The sequence below is a fragment of the Mirounga leonina genome, unplaced genomic scaffold, assembly GCF_011800145.1.
Source record: "Mirounga leonina isolate KUSES-001 unplaced genomic scaffold, KU_Mleo_1.0 Mir_84, whole genome shotgun sequence".
Lineage (NCBI taxonomy): Eukaryota > Metazoa > Chordata > Mammalia > Carnivora > Phocidae > Mirounga > Mirounga leonina.
The window spans coordinates 1,486,970-1,509,721 of record NW_023270827.1 but is presented as its reverse complement, the minus strand read 5'-3'; the positions used below and the strand labels follow the sequence as shown (position 1 = coordinate 1,509,721).

The 22,752-nt window shown below is 40.7% G+C and overlaps 1 protein-coding gene across 1 annotated transcript; it reads right to left on the bottom strand.

The window, feature by feature from the left end:
- Positions 1-458: 458 nt before the first annotated feature.
- On the bottom strand, positions 459-22,752 carry LOC118002858 (serine palmitoyltransferase small subunit A). Its single transcript, XM_034993460.1, has 3 exons — positions 22,694-22,752; positions 22,182-22,394; positions 459-1,605 (listed from the first exon to the last, which is right to left on the bottom strand). The coding sequence occupies exons 1-3, from the start codon at positions 22,746-22,748 to the stop codon at positions 1,502-1,504; spliced, it is 372 nt and encodes a 123-aa protein (XP_034849351.1). The 5' UTR covers positions 22,749-22,752; the 3' UTR covers positions 459-1,501.

Here is a 22,752-nt window from a genome sequence, read left to right as displayed (position 1 = left end):
GAAGAATGAAGGGGGGGAAATCGGAGGGGTAGACGAACCATGAGAGATGATGGACTCTGAAAAACAAACTGAGGGTTCTAGAGGGGAGGGGGGTGGGAGGATGGGTTAGCCTGGTGATGGGTATTGAGGAGGGCACGTTCTGCATGGAGCACTGGGTGTTATGCACAAACAATGAATCATGGAACACTACATCTAAAACTAATGATGTAATGTATGGGGATTAACATAACAATTAAAAAAAGTTAAGAGCCAAAAATACTTTTTAATATTTTTTAAAAAGCAAAACTTATTACGGGAGGCATGTTAAAATAGGTCGTTTTTTTAATTAGCAATACTTTTATGTTGAGAGACATGTTAAAATATACTTAACTGCTTACTTATCCACAGCAATCAATTCAGAAATTTAAATACTAGATCAATATTTAACAATCGAGGAAAAAATATACCACTACATCAGCTGATTTTTCTTTGAATTTAATGAGTTTACATCAAAAAATTAGGTATTTTACATTTAAGGAATAAAAATCTTTAAAAAAAAATACAAAGAGTGAAAGGATTTTAACCAAGTTTACATTTCTTTTTGCTATAGTTTTTAACAATTCATCTCATCTTATTGCAATGTGCATATGCATTTGCAGCACCCATTACAATCATGAAAACTAAATTTAAGGAAGTACATTGTTACTAATAACCCTCAGAGGAAACTGATTTACTTTCTACTAAAAACTCTATGGTATATAAGCATTACATAATAATGCTATTTAACCACCTTTTGTCATAAGAACCATCACCAAAGTTTTCTGGAAATGAGTCCACATAAGAATTAAATATTTAAAAGGTGAAATGTTCCTTATTTTAACTTTAGCAAGATCTTTCTTTTTCATTGTTAAGAAATACTTAAATAGTTTTAAAGCAAAAGCTGTTAAGAGTAGAGTCTAGATAGCTAAAACTGTACTCCTGAGTTCAAACTTACAGATAGTCTTTTGTAAATAGTTCTCAATAAAATATCCTCCCCTCCCCATCCCCCTGCCCCAAATCTTGTATTGTTTCTTACAAAACTTTGGTCAAGAGTAGAAATATATCCAGGCAGATGTATGTGCCATACAATAGCAAGAACAGTAAAGCCCAACTAATGACTTTGGGTTTTAGAAATAGAAGGCAATTAAAATGTACTCAAAGTTACATTAAGAAAAGCTTTCACAGGGTAATATTGAAACAGTCACAAAGGTTAAGAAAATACTGATATCAAAGTACAAATGATTACAATGTTAAAATAGACAAAAACTACTATATAAGAGCCTCTTTTAAAATTAAAAATAAAGAACACAACACATGAGTCAGGAGTATTTTCCTGTTCTACTCATGAATTTTAGTCTTTATATTCATAGGGTTCGTTATGTTGACATCTAGTAGAGTTTCTTATGACAGCTGATGAGGTTTCATTCCATCTTCAGAGGGTGGTTCTTCCCCAAGGAGCCGCTCAGTTCTGGTCACATCTTGGTCATTGCACAATCTCAAAGTAGTGCAGGATTGCCATGATGTGCTGAGGCATGAAGACATATCCCGTGTACAGGGCCATCCCCACGATGGAAACCAGCATGGAATCTGAGTTGTAGTTAAGGAAACAATTTACATTCTCTTAATTGATTCAAAAGTAAATCCCCCGATTTTTTCAACTGTTTCATGTTGAAGTACCCATTCACTTAATGCTTTCTCATATGTGTCAGAAACGAATATTATAGCCACTAACATTAACTATGCCTGACACCATTCTAAGTTCTGTAGCTCACTTGACCTTCACTATCACCTTCCAAGACAGGCACCTGTTTCTTACTCTCCCTGCTTTACTTCAAAACATCAGAGAGCTTAAAATGAAGAAAGCGACACTGTTCAACCTAAGGAACAGAAATGTATAAGAATAAAATTATATTTAATGACTTCAAAAGGTCTACCACCTTCAACAATAATGTATGAAAAAAAAGAATGTACGATCCAAGAATTTTTAAATTATTTAGACTATTTGGCTAAAAGCCCTGGCTTTTAGAGTCTAAGCCAAGATCAGTCACATACCTAATGACATATAAACTGACAGCATCTACTGCTATTAAACATTTATTATTATTATCACTAAATTTTGCAACATCAAATAAAAGTCATCCTGACCACCTAAACAATAAACATTTGTATTGTGTTCCTTTCTCTTCGTTCCAAAGAAACTGAAATGGCATACATGCAAATCAGCAAGGGGTCCTCTTTTTGGGCCACACAAAATACTGCCAAAAAAATTATGTAAACCCTAAGGGCTTTCTGCTTTGCTGTCATGTAGCCATGTTCAAAGGAATAACCACTTCTGGACTGGGACCACATTTTATTAATCCATTCCTTCACATCCTCTCTCTCTCCTCTGTCCCCGCTCCTAACTTTCAGACCTTTCGACTCTACATACTGGTAGTTCCACAGTGCGTGACATTCTTTCACAAGAAGATAGGGTTTAAATAAATAATGTGCTTACTACCAACTAATATTTGTATAACAGTTCAGTTGACAAACCTCTTTTATATATTATCTCGCTTGACCCTATCAGCTTTCCTGTGAAATGTTCATCATGACCATTACTTCTCAGAGCCTGACCAAACACTAAGTCCAGGGACCCTCAAGAAGTCGTCTCTACAGCCAGAGCACAGACTGAAGCCATCTGCCTTAAACCCCCAAACATGAATGAAAGTCTCCCATAATCATTTTTTACATTTACTTTTTAGCCTCCCTTAATCCAGTTCTTTCTAAAACTACCACCTTCTATTTACCCCTTAATTTCTTTAAATACACACACACACACACACTTACTGCTTCCATATCACTGCCCATCACACAACCATCTAAATTCTACCCCTGCAGGCTAGAGACGCTGTTCTCGGGTCACCAATGGCCACCTATCAAATCCAATGGCTATCTGAACTGACAGTTTTAGTCCTTCCTCTTCAAAACCCTTCCCACTCTGAGCTAAGAAAGTACTTTTCTCTAGGACTCTTCTCCCATCTCTCTCACCATTTTCCTGTGTCACTGGCTCTTTTTCCCTATCTGTCTCTCATATGTAAGATAATTAGAGTGAATTTTGTGCTTTTGTCCCAAACACTCACTCCACCCCTCCACCCAGTATGACAGTCACGCTCTTTAGATGGACCTAACCTATCCCATCTCCAGTCCTGACTGATTGTAACCAATCAGAAAACCCTTCTCTTTGTAACAGTGCTCCCCCCTCAAAACCAATCAACCAGGGCACCTGGGTGGCTCAGTCGTTGAGCGTCTGCCTTCGGCTCAGGTCATGATCCCAGGGTCCTGGGATCGAGTCCCACATCGGGCTCCCTGCTCCGCGGGGAGTCTGCTTCTCCCTCTCCCACTCCCCCTGCTTGTGTTCCTGGTCTCGTGATCTCTCTCTCTCTCTGTCAAATAAATAAATAAAATCTTTAAAAAAAAAAAAAAAACGATCAACCAGCTCCAAGTTTAGCACTTCTACCGGGAATTAAGGAATACAGATTCTCTCCCTCTCCTTCTGAATATGCAGCTTGCTGATGGAATCCTGGCATCACCAGAGTCACTTTGCCTCCATTGAAAAAAACAAAACTTAGAACAAAACTGACACATGAAGGTGGCAGAACAAAAGTAATCACAGAAAAACGAAACCAGAAACCTCACCCAAACACCTGAAACCCACCCCATCACTGGATTTTCAGATACAGAAGCCAATAAACCTCCTTTACTTGTAAACCAGTTTTAAATTTTTGTTATACTTGTAGCTGAAAGCATTCTAAATGACAAAATGGAATCCCCAATGTTTTGTCTTGGGTCCTGCAAACTCTTGTAGCCTAAACAATGACCTTAATGTTGTTGACGTGAACCCACCTTCTGTACTGCAGACAAGGATTTCCTACAATTTCCTCAACATTTGCACCTATGACATTGCACCTATGACTTTAAATTCAAGAGTCAAAACTGAACTCATTAACTTTCTCCAAAACTACCTCTTTCTAGGAGTCTTATTTTTTCAACTATCTGAAATAGTTGATGTTACTACTGATTCACTATTTGCCTTGTCACTCAATCTAGAAACTTCTTTGATTCCTACTCCACAGATTCAAATTATCTAAGACTTCTCAGTTCTTCCCAACCCCGACAAATGACTTTCCTATCTCATGTTCCCCTACCCTAATCAATGATAAATGAGTGAGGTATTTATCACTCCTTAATTATGTCAAAGCTCCCATCTTAGGCCTCTAGCCACTTTCCATGCCACTCTTTTACTAAAGTGATCCTTTTAAAATACATTAGGCTTCCCAATGCAATAGGACAGCACCAGGAATTCTAAGCCAAACATCCAAGAATTTTCCCAATCTAGTCCAAAGTACCTTAGGTTGGAGACCATAAAAGTAGACAGAAACTGAGAGACTGGGACAGGGATTCTTGTACAAGGGAGTTTTAGCAGAAGAGGAGTAAGTAGAGCAGAACTGAGCAGGGAGAAAAAAGTAAGTAGGTTCAGGGGCTCAGCTCCCACAGGATGCTCTGGAGCCTGAATTATACCACATGTTGATTTTGCTTTGAGGCAAGAGGTCTGACTTTCAGTATCCCTTTATCTGTCAATCATTGGCTGAACTGAGTGAGAAAAACTCACCTAAGTAAGACAGCTGCCTTGGCCAAGGCCAATACTCTGAAGAAGGGGGCAGCTAGATGGGATGAGCAGACAACAGAGACTGGGGGAGAGATACATCAGCTAGCAGAGGGGGTTGAGGTAGAGACCAAGCGTATCACCTACTACACTACTTTCCCGCTGTTAACTTTCAACACTCCAAATAATTCCCCTGACAAACACAACCTACTCAGAGCCATATTAAGTGAGTCTCAGAAAACAATGCTTTTTATTTTCATACTGCTCTGCTTTTGCTTATGGTTTAATAATAATGAGTAAGAATAATAGTAGTAACCATAGCTTTCATTCTGGGAATGTCCAGTGTGTGCCCAGCACTGTGTTAAATCCTTCAGCAAGTTCAAGTAATCCTGAATCTTGAAATCAGAGTAAGCAATAAAGCCAATTCCAAACCAAATCACTCAAATCAAAAATCTGTGTTCTAACCACTATGCATAATATCTTCCTATATGTGAAAAATCCTATTCCTTCTAATAAAACCCATTCTTAGAGCTTGGTTAGTTATCCTCTCTCATATGAGGCCTTCCCTAGCTTTCATATTTTTCCCATTCTTACCCAGCCTCCTGGCCCTACTGCTCACAAAGCTCTTTATTCATATAATTTGGCCCTTATTACTTGACATTACCTATTTTTTATGTATCTCATAATCTCATCCAGATTATCAACTTCTTGAGCACAGGAACAATGTCTTCTCTTTTTTGTATCTCCAACATCTAAAATAACACATGCTTAATAAATATTTAATGAATGATGAAATTCCTCAAGAAACATTTGATTCTAGCTTCGTTGTGGCACTTTCTACACATTTCACATTACAGTGATGAAAAACTTTATAGTGACTACAGAAAGAAAAACAAAATCCATTTCTGGGCAATATTATATTTTCAGAATGTTTTTAAGGTTTTTTACACTTTTATTTAAGTCTTATAAATGTACACACTGGGGCATCTGGGTGGTTCAGTCAGTTGAGCATCTGACTCTTGATTTTGGCTCAGGTCATGATGTCTGGGTCATGGGATCGAGCCAGAGTCTGCTCTGTGCTCAGTGGGGAGCCTACTGGAGATTCTTTCTCCCTCTCCCTCTGCCCCTCCCCCTCTCTCTACTAAATAAATAAATAAACACTATAATTCTACCTTCCATTCAGGTCATGACCTTGGGGTCCTTAGGATGGAGCCTGCTTCTCCCTCTCCCTTTGCCCCTCCCCCTGCTCGTGCTCTCTCTCTCTCTCTCTCTCAGATAAATAAATAAAATCTTTATAAAAAAATCATAGGGTACTAGAGTTCATGACTTTATATAGCATTATGCTGTGATGCATATATATGTGGAATAAAAGCAGTAGGAAATAAATGATAATAATATAGGCTAAATCAGGATGGTTAGTTGGTGAGGTGAAATGGGGAGAGGAAGAAAGGAGAACTAACTGAGAAGGGGCATAAATGAAGCTTCAAAGGTATTAGTAATGCTTTTCTTCACCTAGTTGGTAGTATATGCACATTCGCTGTATTATCATTTATGGAGTTTTTGTATGCCTGAATATTCAGTAACTTTTTTTTTTAATAAGAACTGTAAAGGAAAATTAAACCACATACAGTACTAGACTAAAAACTGTTTTGTGTGGGGCGCCTGGGTGGCTCAGTTGGTTAAGCGACTGCCTTCGGCTCAGGTCATGATCCTGGAGTCCCGGGATTGAGTCCCGCATCGGGCTCCCTGCTTGGCAGGGAGTCTGCTTTGCCCTCCAACCCTATCCCCTCTCATGTGTTCTCTCTCATTCTCTCTCTCTCAAATAAATAAATAAAATCTTTAAAAAAAAAAAAAACTGTTTTGTGTGAAGGATTCTCCCCCTTTACAAAATTTGAGTTAGACATCATTGGGTCTAATTTGTTACTAAGAAATAAACAGAAAGTCTCAGCTCTCAGAAACAGAATAAAGAATTCTTGATTCTGGCCAAGATAAACAGAAAATTATTGAAAGTCACTTGAACCTAGATGCAAAAATGCCAATTTATAAGCTGCTCAAAAAAAATATTTAATAAAAAAACTTAACCTAACCTTTTACTCATAGCCACTTACTAAATTTAACTTTCTCCTGTGTCTCTCCAAAAAAATGTTTCTATATTCTGATCCCATTTCTAATTATTTCCAGAATCACAATAATTAAGTAAGCCTCTAACAGTAAGTTTTCTGTACAATTAAATGTCAAAATTATTTCCAAAAATTATCTTAAAGCTCTGAAACATAATATTTAAACCAACTTAAATATACAGTAGGTGAGTAAGTAGACACTGGGACCATGAGGAACTTCTACTAGCCTTAATAATCACCTTTCCAAAAAATGCAAAAAGAAGGCACCTTTTATAAGTAGCTTTCTACAAATGCAATTTAAGCAATGTAGTTGAAATAGCTCCCATGTAACTCAGTTGAATATTCCCTGAGATTATGCTTGGCACCACTTAAAATAGTAGTTTTATTGACACTCTTAGGCACTGGTTTTAATGTGACATTTGCAAGGTTTATCTCCTTAGAAGTGTTCTCACAAACAGAGCTAAACATATACCATTTAGAGTATATACTACCTATAATTTTATCTGGTACTTGAGTGGATTTCTCAACCCACTGCATTCTTGAACACACCTCTCAAAGTTTCACACACTGGGAAGTACAAGAAATGGGTACTGGGAACACCAGGGCCCTGGTTTGAGTTGTGACTCTGCCAATCCCTGATTGTGTCAAAACTCTCAGATCACCAGTCTCCTTGTCTATAAAATAAGGACACACATCACCTACCCTTCAGGGCTGACATGAGAATTATGAATCAAATCCATTCAGCAACAAAAGGCAATATAATCCTTATTAAAACTATTGTTTGAGGGCTCAGGCATTTAACATCATGACTTAGACAATTGCTTGGGAATTGCTCAAGGTCACCCTACTACTAATTTGTTATTAATTTATAGTACAATTCTGGGACATCACAACCCCTCTGGAACCAAGTTTCTTCTCCATAAAATGAGGCCACTTCCTGCATTAACATTTTCGGATCCCACCTGCATGGAGAGGGCACTTAGGCACCACCTTGCAGTCACCCTTAATGTAATCTCCTGTTTCACACACACAGAGAAAAAAATGCAAACAATCAATGTTTTGTAACACACATATGTTGGAAGGTAATACACAAAATAATAATCGTTCTATCTGCCAAACTCTTACGGTTGTCTGTAATATACATATCAGCAGCTGTACACAAATTAACCAGGATGACATTCTAGAGGGGGCTACATGATTTGAGAAGTATAGAATAAAGTTAGTGAAATCTAGAACAAACAAACAAAAAACCTCAAAAACTAAAAAAAAAAAATTGTTTTGTGTGTTTATAACTACCTCTACCACTGAATTTTTTTTAAAGATTTTATTTATTTTTTTGACAGAGAGAGACACAACATGAGCAGGGGGAGTGAAAGAGGGAGAAGCAGGCTTCCCGCCGAGCAGGGATCCCGACGCGGGGCTCGATCCCAGGACCCTGGGATCATGACCTGAGCCGAAGGCAGACACTTAACAGACTGAGCCACCCAGGCGCCCCTCTACCACTGAATTTTAAGTGCTTAAGAGTGAGAGTGCCTTGGCTCGGCTGCTCCTTTGCTTCCAGCTGTGGTGTGTTGCTAGATAAAGTGGGTACTTCATAAATCATTCAAGAACTGAGCAGATAATGTGCCAAGATATGTGCAGGCACTGAAGATAAATGTTTATTCAAGGACTGAATGAACAATCAGATGTTATTTATAACCTGGATATAACATAAATATTTTATGGGTTCCATGGATTTTTTTTTTTTTAAGATTTTATTTATTTATCAGAGAGAGAGACAGACAGAGTCAGGCAGAGGGAGAAGCAGGCTCCTTGCTGAGCAAGGAGCCCGATGTGGGACTCAATCCCAGGACCCTGGGATCATGACCTGAGCTGAAGGCAGAGGCTTAACCGACTGAGCCACCCAGGCTTCCCTGGTTCCATGGATTTAAAAGCAAATGAATTTAAAAGCAAATGTGAAACCATATATCTGTAAGTTTGCTGTTTCTTTAACAGGGATCCCCAACTAATCATGAGCTGGTAAGTTTCCGGCTAGATAGGAAAAAATAAAAAGATTTCTTTTGCCCATACAAGGGCCATCCCCAACCCTTTCCCCAGCAACTTAAAAAAAAAAAAAAAAAAAAAAGGTCCTGACAACAAAGAGAGGAAATGCTTTAAAGATAAGTACAGTACTCAGAAGCAAGACCACAGTAACTAACACTTTCTGTCCCAATCAGTAACTGCACTATCACCGCCTACCTTAGTAACCTCCAAAGCAACACTCTGGAGAAATCAAAAGTAGTTTCTCATTGGAAAAAGGCCAGGGACCTTTGTTCCAGCAGGTATGACTTACACCTCTTCACTAATCTAAATAATTTCAATGCTGGGGCACCTGGGTGGCTCTCCCGCTCCCCCTGCTTATGTTCCCTCTCTCACTGTATCTCTGTCAAATAAATTTAGAAAAAAAAATTAATAAATAAATAATTTCAAGCTTTAAGTCTCTGATTGCACTGTTCACTCAAAAAACAAAAGCTAAAACGTCACTTAAAATAATCCAATCTTCTATTCGTCAAATTTCTTTTGTAAAGTCAATTCTGAATGTTACTTTTATCCTTAGAAATACTCAAAAGTTCTGATAAATCTAATTTAAGGAACCATCTTAATAAAAAAAAAGGAAAATCATTTGATAAAGTATTATTATAGGTTGTTTTGTGAAAAGCAATCAAAACCCTAAGTGAAAACAATTGTCAACTACTGAATAAAGCTCTAAAAAGGAAATCTTCCTTACTACTGTGATTTTTTTTCCCTTGACCTCAAAAAACTGGGGATCATCTTAGACAATCCAACACCCAAAAAACAAATAATCCAATTAAAAAATGGGCAGAAGACATGAACAGACATTTCTCCAAAGACATACAGATGGCCAACAGACACATGAAAAGACACTCAAAATCATTCATGATCGGGGAAACACAAATCAAAACTACAACGAGATATCATTTCACACCTGTCAAAATGGCTAAAATCAAAAACACAAGAAACAAGTGTGGGCGAGGATGTGGAGAAACAGGAACACTTGTGCACCGTTGGTGGGAATGCAAACTGGTACAGCCACTGTGGAAGACAGTATGGAGATTCCTCAAAAAGTTAAAAATGGAAGTACCCTATGATACAGTAATTGCACTACGGGGAATTTACCCAAAAAATATAAAAACACTAATTCAAAGGGATATATGCACCCCTACATTTACTGCAGCATCATTTACAATCGCCAAATTCTGGAAGCAGCCCAAGTGTCCATTGACAGATGAACAGATAAAGAAGATGTGGGGTATGTGCATGTGTGTGTATGGACATGTACGTATATATGTGTGTATGCATACACACACACACACACACACATATATAATGGAATATTATTCAGCCATAAAAAAAAAATGAAATCTAGCCATTTGCAACATGGGTAGAACTAGAGAGTATAATGCTAAGTGAAATAAGCCAATCAGAGAAAGACAAATACTGTATGATTTCACTCATTGGTGGAATTTAAGAAATCAAACGAGCAAAGGAGAGTAACAAAAAAGGGGAGAGAGACAAACCAAGAAATAGACCCTTAACTACAGAGAGCAAACTGATGGTTACCAGAGAGGAGGTGGGTGGGGGATGGGTGAAATAGGTGATAGGGGTTAACGAGTACATTTATTGGGGCACCTGGGCAGCTCAATCAGTTGGCCAACTCTTGGTTTCAGCTCAGGTCGTGGTCTCGGGGTCATGCGATCAAGTCCCACGTCGGGCTCCATGCTCAGAGCAGAATCTGCTTGGGATTCTCTCTCCCTACCCCCCACCCCCAATCACACACACTCTCTCTCACTCTCTCTCAATAAATAAACAAAATCTTAAAATGAGTACATTTATCATGATGAGCATTGAGTAATGTGTAGAATTACTGAATCACTATATTGTAGGCCAGAAACTAATGTAACACTGTATGTTAACTATACTCAAATAAAATTAAAAACTTAGTAAAAAAAAAAAAATCATCACCAAGAGAAGTATTAAGAAAGTATATTGTTACCAAACATATCAACTATCTCTTGATACTTAAAATGAAAGCAAGTAGAAGATATTGATACTGTTACAGTCTGTATATATTAACTAATTTGGTATTTGTGGGTCATATTAAAGGACATCACCTCAGCATCAGAAGTTAGTGTTTAGCAAGCAAAACACATTCTCCAGCCTTTCTGTAGTGTGTTGATTATACCAAAGTATAGAAATTCATTTTAGAAGCTACAATTTGATGACAAACTCTTTAAAAACTAAACAAACAAAAAAGCATGCTGCTGAAACCACTAATGATCATGTTCAACTCCGAACCAGTCCTGGAGCTGGTTTGCAGCTCTGAGTCCAGAGACACCAAGGCTACGTTTCACTGTGCACCTTTATAATTAAAGTGTCTATTAATTTCAGGCAGATTTGAAGCCCCAGGGTCGGGGGAGATGGAGGGGGGAGAATCCCAGCCTGTTCTGAAATCTAATCTGTTCTGCTGTAATACATCTCTGCGACATCAGCTAGCTCACATCATACTAGCTCACACTAGTATAGCATAGGAGCTGCATTGTTTCCTATGGGATTTTTCATAAATTAGGGGAGCCAGATTAGTGGGAGAATTATAATCTTCTTCAAGAAACATCTTTTAGCTCGGTTGCTGCACAGACAGGAATCCTTTGAGCTCTATCTTAAGAAAATTCAGTCAGCATCTGCAGCCAGGCTCCCTCTCCAGAAAGGCACACCTCCTGACCAGCACAGCCCTCCTGCACCTCCTCAATGGCAGCCCACACCATCTGCCCTACCGAAGCATTTCCAGTCAATTCGGTCCAGACATTTTTAATGTCCCCTGAGGCAGCCTCCAGCCTGCCTGCCTGGGCTATCCAAGTTATCCCCCAAGATGCCAATTATTGTTTTGGTTAGTGCTTGGTAACTAAGTTGCACTGATTTTGATGGTCTGCTCTAGCTCTTTTCCCATAAATCCTGTTATTTGGGGATTTTCCAGGCACACATGAGGGCCAGAAGTCTTGTTTTAGTAGTAATTCTACTTTTCATAGCTACTGATCATAAATAATATCTATCATTTCTTAACTACTATTTTTTAAGCATTTCAATTTATGAAAAGAATATATGCTTAAGTAGATCTTCTGGAACATATAGTTTTAATTATTAAATTTGAACATTGGAGTTTTTTTTTTTTTTTAAGCCAAGAATCTATCTTATCTTTGCTCCTAAGTACAATAAATGTTACAACACTCAAAGCCTAGGGGGTGGAGTGGGTCACAAAGTCTTTAAGAATGTGAAGTAGTGGGGGCACCTGGGTGGCTCAGTTGGTTAAGCGACTGCCTTCGGCTCAGGTCATGATCCTGGAGTCCCGGGATCGAGTCCCACGTCGGGCTCCCTGCTCGGCGGGGAGTCTGCCTCTCTCTGACCCTCCCCCCTCTCATGCTCTCTATCTCATTCTCTCTCTCTCAAATATATAAATAAAATCTTTAAAAAAAAATTTACCAAAAAAAAGAATGTGAAGTAGTGGAAGGGGCGCCTGGCTGGCTCCTTCTGTAGAGCATGTGACTTTATCAGAGTCACAAATTCAAGCACCACACTGGGCATAGAGCTTACTTAAAAATTAATTAATTAATTAAATATATATATAATGAGCCACAGTCCCCTCTACTGACAAATCACTGGTACCACATGCTGAAACACTGCAGAATCTGTGTGTTCCGTCCCACTGCCAACCTTGTGCGACTTCCCCTGCCCATCCTTTTACAGACCACTCAGTTCTTGTGTAGCATTTTCTTCATCTTCCACCTTTCCTGAAAGCTACTAAAGAAGAAATTAAATATCCTAAGGAGTATAGATAAGGGCTATTCTAACTTTTTCACTTAGCCCACCAAACATCAAGACAGGGTAAAACAGGCTAGAGCAGCTGTCTTTGAACTAAAGCCCATGAGCCTCAGATAGACAAAGAAGACGTTCCAGAAGGTTCGGATGGGGTCAGGGGAAGGGTTTACAGAGCTTCAGCTACCAATATACCCTCTCCTAAAACTGATCTGACAATTACGGTCATCGGCTAGTTTCCCTTCCCAGACCCCGTACAACTTCATTTCTCCCACTTTACTTCCTGAATCTTACAATTATGCATTTCCCCGGGGTATGAAATAACTTCTGGGACAGCAAACAAAGGAATAATAACGAACTTGAGTTGCACTTTATTGCATTCAGGTAATAAACTCCTGGCACAGCTACAAGCCTCACCTATCTATTCATCTAATAACTTAAATTCAGAAGTGAGACACCTTTCCAGCCTGGGTCTGACAGAATGACTCCTACAAAGAAGGATGGCGAGAAGAAGGGCCTTTTGCCATCAGTGAGGTAGTGACCAGAAAATACACTGTCAACAGTTACAAGTGCACTCATGGAATGGGCTTCAAGAAGCATACCCTTCAGGCACTCAAAAAAAATCTGGAAATTAGCCACGAACAAGATGGAACTCCACACGTGCAGACTGAGATCAGGCTCAACAAAGCTGTCTGAGTCAAAGGAGTGAGAAACGTCCCGCAGCATACCCATGTGTGGGGGTCCAGGGAACAGTGAGGATGAAGATTCACCAAACAAGCTTAATACATTGGTTATCTATGTACCTGTTACCACTTACAAAAATCCACAGTCAATATGGATGAGAACTAACCAATGATTGTCAAATCAAGTCATAAATTAAAAAAAAAAAAAAAAGTGGGGGGGGGAGACTGGATTAAAAGTGTTTATGTAACAATTTTTTGAGCAGAAAAATGGCACTGAACTTTTCAGGAATTAAGGTTGGCTTTGCCTATTTGGCTTCACAATGAGGGCTGGCTTTGCCAATTAGGCTATGTGATGAACATTTTCTAAGAATTGTACAAGAAAAAACAGCTTTAAGGTTTTAACAAAAATACGCAATAATAAAATACACATAAGCAAAGAGTGAAATCCTTTTAACTGTCTAAATTTACTATGAAATATTTCTGATGTTAACTTAAATGAACAAGATGTTCGCCAACATAACATGCTTTTTGTTCTTGGAGGGGCTACACAAACAAAACGTCTGAGTACCTCTGGGGGGGGGGCTTGCAAGTTTTAATTTCTCAGTTACAATTATTCTTACCTCTGCTTCCCCCCCCACCTTCATCCCTCCCTTGTAACAGAGACTGCATTCATTTCTACAAAAGGAAGTTCAAAAGGAAATGGCATGAAATATAGAAGACTGAAGATTATTGAGGAGAAATTATTTTTTTTCTTAAGTTTGAAGGCAATGTTCAGGTTATTTCAACATTATTCTGAAATCATATTTGTTAAGCTGATTTGCTAAGAATATTTTTCTAGAAGTAACTTTCTCTGATATTAGGAATTTTGCCGAATCATCAAACCACATGCTGATTTTTACTGGAACTCTATTTAAAGTGTCAAAGAATTCTGTATGTACATTTTCTTCAAGAGGCACTCATTAAGAAGAAAGTTCTAGTGGAAGACTGGTGAAATGGAGTTTTTATGGTAATCCTTCTACTGAAGAGCTCAGAGGAAGCTCTGCCAAAGACAGAGAAAGTGATCTAAAGGTCCCCACCCCCCCACTCCCCCAAACCCCCGGGCCAAAATATAGGGTTCTTATTAGTCAATTTTGTTTTGTTTGTTGTGTTTATTTACAAAAATATGTTACATAGGAAATACACAGAAAGAGATACTAACTTAATTATTAATACCTCCAGAAGTGGCATAGCAAAATATATTCCTCAAACACCTCTCTACTGCCTTATAAAAACTCTGGTTTCGCCAAACCGGGCACTACTAAACATGGATCAAGAGCCTTTTCCAGGTGTTCACAGATGCTTCAGGAGAGAGGCGCAGGAAACTGGTGACACTGGTTGTCCCGGCGTGGCTGGGGTGGAAAGAAGACTTTGACCAGCTACCTCTTTGGTGCCTTTTGAGTTTTGAACCATGAGGATGTGTAATCTATTTTTATTTAAGAATTCAGTCTTAAATATTTTAGTATATTGAGATGCAAAGAAAAATTCTCAATTCTAGCTGTGAGCACTTGAGGATACAGCAGAAATCTAAGAAAATTAATTAATTTAGCTGCTACTGAAATAGCATACACCATGAATTTTGTAATGCTCTTGTTTTCATTATCATGCAAAGCCTACCTCAATCCAAAATACCTACCTTTGCTTCTACCCTTGCCTCCGCTCACCACCCTTAAACTATCCCAAATCTGCAGCCAAAGTAAACTTTTTCAAACTTAAAACCAGATCAGATCACTCCTCTCTCAAAAACCTTCCAAGGGCATCCTTTTCAACTAAGATTAAAAGCCAAGGGGCGCCTGGGTGGCTCAATCGGGTAAGCGTCTGCCTTCAGCTCAGGTCATTAGCTCAGGGTCCTGAGATCGAGCCCCAAATCGGACTCGCAGCTCAGCGAAGTCTTCTTCCCTCTCCCTCAGCCCCTCACCCCCCATGCGCACACACATGCTCTCTCTCTCCCCCTCAAATAAATAAAATTAAAAAAAAAAAAAAATCCTCCAGGATCTCACTGACTCTGACCTCATCACCTACTGCTCCAATCATACCTGCCTCAGTGGTGGCCTTCACACATGCCAGGCAGGCTCTGGACTCAGGAACTTTGCACTGGCTGTTCCCTCTGCCAGCTATGCTCTTCCCTCAGATTTCTACCAGGCTAACTCCATCACTTCCTTTATGTTTTACTCAAATATCCCTTCTCAACAGAGCCTCTCCCAATATCCTCTTTAAAAACAGCATTATGTAAAACAGAAAAGTAGGTCAGTGGGATAAGAAATGTGCACTGACCTACTTTTCTGTTTTCCATAATGCTTACCACCTAGCATACTATATAATTCAATTATAAAAGTTCCACAAGGACAAGGATCTTTGTCTCATTTGCTCAGATTTACTGCAAGCACCTAAGCCAGCATCTGGTACCAGGTGTGCACACAGAAGTATCTGGTGAATTAATAAATGGCCCTAACCTGTTTCTTCAACTTTATTTCACACCCAAACTGCCTTGAAGAATCCCTGTTCCAGGCAGTCAGCCTGGCATCCTCATCATCCCAGCACACCTCTGCACCCCAGTCCACACCTTCTTCCCACGGGGGGGGGAACAAAAACAAAACAAAAAAACCAAAACACTCAAATACCTCCCTGAAAGTTCTCTGAGCACTCCCAGTGCCCGTGTTCTTCCTGCCCTGTGTCCCAAGGAAGGCACTTTTTGCCCAGCTCACTCTACTGCAATGACCCCAGGGTGGATCCATCTGAGAACATGTATAAATCCCAATTTTCCCTAAAACCTGGCTCTAATTTCCTTGAAGTCTATCTTCTTGAAAACTTGTTCTAGAACTCAGTATGTTAAAAATGAAAAAAAACAAAACAAAACACTTCCAGGTTGTAATTTTTTTTTTTTCCATTCAAAATGAAAAGAACTTCAAGTCTCATGGAGAAATGTATGTTTTTGTGGCTTATTTTCCTAGTTTATTAAATATTAAAATATCAATGAGAAAATTCTTACTGGATTTGAGTGACTCTACTCAAAAGGTATGAGTACCTCCCCTATCTCCTGAACTCTGAATCCAATGCCTAGGAGATCCTACAGGATCTGATCTTCTCTCCTACTAGGTGGATACCCTCCTTCACTCTGCCCCAGCCACACTGGCCTGTGGGCTATCTGTGAAACAGGACAGACATGCTGGTCAGAAATGCTTTCGGGCATTCATATTTACTGTCCCTTCTGCCTACAATGCTCATTCTCCCGGAATTCTCTCCCTGCTTAAATCTTTCTAAATGCCCTTCCTGACCACTCTAGCTAAAATTGAAAAACACTCATTCTTCCTTACTTCCTATCCTCTTGTTTTATTTTTTTCCGCAACAGCTAAAACAATCTAATAGTCTGTATTTTTAACCTATCTAGTGGCATTAGAATAAATATTTTTATCTGTTTTGTTCAGTCATACCCCCACTATCTAGAATAGTATCTGGCAATTAGGAAGTACCTAATATTTGTGAAATGCAGAATTCAGCAAGCATGCATATTTTACAAATGAGTAGACATAAAAATGCCAATTTTGTTAACATCTGTTAAAATAAATCAAAGAAGTTCTTTCAATCTATAGCATTTTCTACTTCTTAAAATCTGAATTCTAAGAACTGAATTCTGTTCATCAGGAACGGCCAAGTTCCAAAGCTACCCTAAAAGTAGTTTAAAATCAGGTCTCTTTTACCATTCCCCAATACTTCTGCAGTTCCTTTGAAATGACAAATCAATAAACAAACAAATGTTTCTCAAGCACTATCTGTGTCCAGCACTGTGGTCTTAAAATAATTCTTTCCTGGGACACCTGGGTGGCTCAGTCGGTTAAGCGTCTGACTTCAGCTCAGGTCATGATCCCGGGGTCCTGGGATCGAGCCCCGCATGGAGCTCCACACTGAGCTTGAGATTCTCTCTCTCCCTCTCCCTCAGCCTCAGCCCTACCCCACCCCCCACTGGTGTGTGTGTGCACACGTGCTCTCTCTCTCCCCAAAAAAATAAATTTTTTTTAATTTCCTTGAAGAAACAAATAAACATAGACTGTCTTTCAGGGAGAATCTAATTCCTAACAAAAACCAAAAATTGCCTACATTTTGCTTAAAATAAATAGAAGTATAAAATGCCATGGAAACATAAGAAGCCATAGAGAGATAGCAAATATAGCTCAGTGACTACAGAATAAATTTAATTTTTAAAGGTTAATCTCTTACTTATGCTTCAAAGAATCTTTTTTTTTTTTTTTTGAGATTTTATGTATTTATTTGACATAGAGAGACAAAGCGGGAGAAGGAACACAAGCAGGGCGAGTGGGAGAGGGAGAAGCAGGCTTCCCGCTGAGCAGGGAGCCCGATGCGGGGCTCGATCCCAGGACCCTGGGATCATGACCTGAGCCGAAGGCAGTCGCCTAAGGACTGAGCCACCCAAGCGCCCCTGCTTCAAATATCTTAACAAGGTATTTTTCATTTTTCCACACCTCTCCTGAATAGCATGGTTACAATGTTACTCAGTGAGGCACTACAGGGAGTGTCTCACTGGTTACAAAACCTGTCTTGGTTACAAAACCTGGTCTCCTTTCCCACTGATGGCTGCCAGTAGGGAAAGGGGGCTTTAGAAACGTGTTACAACTTCTACTCTGGAGCAAAGAGTTCAATGGATTTCAGTCTGCACAGGTCTGCTGCAGCACTCACTGTAATACTACTCCACTTATTTGATTTCACTTTATTGCTGCCTTCTGTTTTGATCACGTGTCACATCCCCTTTTCCTGCACTATAGAAACCATGTCTGCACATGGAAAAAGTTCAAATACTGGCTGCAAAGCAAAAGCTAATGTATCAGGGCGCCTGGGTGGCTCAGTCGTTAAGCGACTGCCTTCAGCTCAGGTCATGATCCCAGGGTCCTGGGATCGAGCCCCGAATCGGGCTCCCTGCTTGGCGGGAAGCCTGCTTCTCCCACTCCCGCTGCTTGTGTTCCTGCTCTCTCTATCTCTCTCTCTGTCAAATAAATAAATAAATCTTTAAAAAAAAAAAAAGCTAATGTATCATTTCAAATGTGGTAACAGAAAGCAGATGATAAGAGAAAAAAATAGGATATGGGCCCTAGCATGGAAGGATTTACAAAACGGATTTTTAAATCTTGCTGTTCCAAGAACCATTTACAGTGTGCCTGACTTGACACAGATGCATTTCCTTAAAAACATACTGAAAATAATTTTTTTGACTCACAATTTCCTTACTTAATTTCAAAAACCCTCATATTCAACTGGGATTGACCTTTCAATTCACAACAACTGATAATTAACTTGTAGCTATTTGATCTGGAGAAACAGAGAAGCAAATTCAGATGTTCAAGGATCCCCTAGAAAATGTGCAGAAGTAGTTAATAGCGAGCTATCGGTGTTCTCTAAAACAGGGACTTCAATTTATTAAAGGAGTTATAGCAGCGATTACCTTCTTCTAGAGTCTTTCTCTTAGGACCTTCTAACTCAGAGACCATTTCTCAGATAGCCAGACAAATTTTTCTTACATGAAATTTAAGGTTGCTAGCAGTGATAACCATATTCAATGTTATTTTTAAGAAAGTATGTCTCTTTCCCAAAACCATGTAACTAGCCACAAAATTGTTCTATGTGAAGCTTACTAATTATTAACAAATTTATGAAATTCAAACTACTTTGCAGTAATTAAAGCTCCTAATGAGTGGGGGGGAATCCAGCTTTCTCATTCAGTTCCTTCCTCCAAGCTAGAATACAGATTCATCCCAAATAGATGTTTCAAACTATACAATAATAAATGCCTGACTTTAACTCTAGAAGTTGTTAGAATAATATAACAGCTTATAGTAATTTAAGATCGTCTTATGTCAAAAGGATTACATTTCTACCTTGGGTTAATTCAATCATGTGATCCTTGAAATAACTTTTTTTTTTAATCTTAGGTTTAAAACCATAGGATTCTATAGGACCCAATGCTAGTTGGTTGCTGTTCTCACTAGTTTTTTAAAAACTGAAATCACTTGGTCACATAAACCAATGACAAGTCAAAAGCTTCAAAAGGAAAAATCTATAGAAGCACTAAATTTCAGTACATAATTTATTCCTCCATCCCCCCAAAAAAGCCATCATCTAGGTTATTTAAAGGACACTGTTACTATTACTATGTAGTACAGAAAAACCTTAATACCATCGACACTGTAGCATGTATCCACATGCAAACAAAAGCTTTTCAGTGTAACAGATTTAATAGACTGGCAGTGGACTCTACATTCAACTTCTGACATAAAGAGTGTCAATTTAGTGCAACATTGTTTAAATTCACTTTTAAGATGATTTTAACTGAGGGACACCTGGCTGGCTCAGTTGGAAGAGCATGTAGCTCTTGATCTCAGGGTTGTGAGTTTGAGCCCCACGTTGGGTGTAAAGATTACTTAAGTAAATAAATACACATTTTTTTTTAAAAAGAAAAAAGGGGACACCTGAGTGGCTCAGTTGGTTAAGTGTCTGCCTTCAGCTCAGGTCGTAATCCGAGGGTCCTGGAATCAAGCCCCACATCGGGTTCCTTGATCAGCAGGGAGCCTGCTTCTCCCTCCATCTACCATTCCCCCTGCTTGTGCTCAAGCTCTCTCTCTCTCTCTCTCTCTCTCTGACAAATAAATAAAATCTTTGGGACGCTTGGGTGGTTCAGTCCGTTGAGCATCTGCCTTCAGCTCAGGTCATGATCCCAGGGTCCTAGATCGAGTCCCGCCTCGGGCTCCCTGCTCGGCGGGAAGCCTGCTTCTCCCTCTCCCACTCACCCTGCTTGTGTTCCCTCTCTCGCTGTTTCTCTGTCAAATAAATAAATAAAATCTTAAAAAAAAAAAAAAAAAAGACTCTCTCTCAGGTGCCTGGGTGGCTCTAACGCTTAAAGTGTCTGCCTTCAGCTCAGGTCACGATCTCAGGGTCCTGGGATCAAGTACCACATCAAGCTCTCTGCTCAAAGGGGAGTCTGTTTCTCCCTCTCACTCTCCCTTTGTGCGCTCGTTCTCTCTCTCAAATAAATAAGTAAAATCTTTAAAAAAGAAAAAAGTCTCCCTCTCCCTCTGCCCCTCCCCCCTTTAAAAAATATGATTTTAACTGAGTCAAGAATATGTGCTTCTATATTTTAGTATACATTTTAGAAAGATAACTTCATGAGCTCTAACCTATAGAACTGCAACTACAAATAAATGGTGCAGGAATTCAGAACATACTTTACATTCAGACTTTAAAACCAAAATACGAATTATGGTTCTTAAGTTCTGGAAAGCTTTGGAAACAAATAATAAAAATAAATAAATTTCCTTGTAAGCAGCTTAAGATTCCTCCAAAGTGTTGAAACAAAAAACAGCTTTGAGTACAATCTTATGCTAGTTCAATACAAATAAACACACTTATTAATGCTTGGAATGAAATCATCTCAGTCACTCCACCTGAATGCAACAATGCATTTGCAAAGCTGTTCTGAAGCTACTCCAAACTAAACCACATTGAAAAGGAGGCCGTGTAACATACCGTGATGTCAAATCACTGTTGTATACCTAAAACTAAAGTAACACTGGGGCGCCTGGGTGGCTCAGTCGTTAAGTGTCTGCCTTCGCTCAGGTCATGATCTCAGGGTCCTGGGATCGAGCCCCGCATCGAGCCCCGCATCGAGCCCCGCATCGGGCTCCCTGCTCCGCGGGAAGCCTGCTTCTCCCTCTCCCACTCCCCCCTGCTTGTGTTCCCTCTCTCGCTCTCTGTCAAATAAATAAATAAAATCTTAAAAAAAAAAAAAACTAAAGTAACATTGTGTTAACTACACTTCAATTTAAAGAAAAGGGTGGAGCCTGTATGAAGTAAGCATGTTGTGTGAAATGTTCCATATTGGCCCCCAAATTAAAAAAGAAGAAGAAGAAAGTTACAGCTCATTATTAGTATGTATTCTGCAAGAATAATATCAAGGGATGTCAACACAGACAAATGACACAAACATCACAGACTTCAGAAAGCCTATTTCCACAACCTTGCGTATTAAGTGAGGTTGTTATGAAGTTAGATGAGTTGAGGTACAGGCAAAACGCTAGCACAATTGCTTGGCTCATAGTGAACCTTCAGTATCATTAACAAGTATCTATCAGCTATCTATGAAAACACAGTTTCAAACCCTGTCTATAATTAACCACAAATTCCTTTCTTGGCTCGACTTCTATGGACTGTGAAAACAGCAACTTAATGAATAAAACACAGTCTCTAAACTCCCCATCCCGAAAACCAAAAAGGTACAACAAACTGTTTTCAAAAACTATACTGGGGTGTCACAAACACAAGCTCACATGATTAAAAGTCTGGTAAACCGGTTAGCATTCTCATTAGGACCAAAGTCAGCTAACTCAGGGACAGTTAAAGGTCAAAGGCGTCCCAGCCGGGAACGATCTGCTCCGCTTAACAAGGCCCCTGCCTCCCAAAGACCAGGGGACTGAACCAAAGGCAGGCGCGGCCGAAGTGCGAGAGAGGACAAACCTGGTTAGACATCGCCCCAGGGGATTTCCTCCGACAGCAAAGCCGCTTCCACCTCCGCTCCAGCGGCTCACAGGCCCCCTCGGATCTCCAGAGTTCTAGCCCCCCATTCTCCCCACCCGCGGGAGCCCGCCCTCGGCCCGAGACCTCCGCCCGCGTGCCCGCAGCGAAGAGGCGAGTCAGCGCGCGCGCGCCGTGCCTGCAGGGCCGCCCTCAGCCCCAGCCTCCACCCCTCCACCCCCGGCGCCTGGGCCCGGGCTCCCGCTCCCCACCCCGGCCCCCGCGGCCTGGGCAGGATACTGAACACAGTCCGCTCCCAGGGCTCCAGCATGTAGAGCGCCGTGACCAGCAGATACTGGTAGTAGAACCAGGACATTTGTTTCCAGGCCCGCGCCAGCGCCATCCCCGCCGCGCGCCTCCGTCGCTGGGGCCGAGCGTCCGTCTGCCCGGCCGGCCTCCGCTTAGCGTCCTCCAGCCCCCGGCCGCGAGGCCCGCCCGCCCGCCACCGTGCGCCTATTGGCGGGTCCGGCCCGGCGCGTCACCCGTGGGCACGCCCAGCCCCGCGCGCTCCCGGGCAGTCGGCTGCGAGCCCCGCCCGGCCGGCGCTCATTGGCGCTTCCGCGGCCGCGCGGCGCGCCCGCCCGCTCCCCGCTCTCCCCCTCTCCGGGCCGCGCCCACGGGAGCGGGAGGACCTTCCGCGCGAGGGCGCCCCGCCGCGCGCCGCCTCGCCAGGCCGCTGGGGGGCGGGGGTTTAGGCCCCGGTGGGGTCGCGGCGCGGGAGCCGTCCGAGGCCGCCCCGGGGCGGTCGGTACCTGCAGTCGGGCCCAGAAACGCTCGTCGAAGACATATTCGTGGAATATCTGGCATCCTA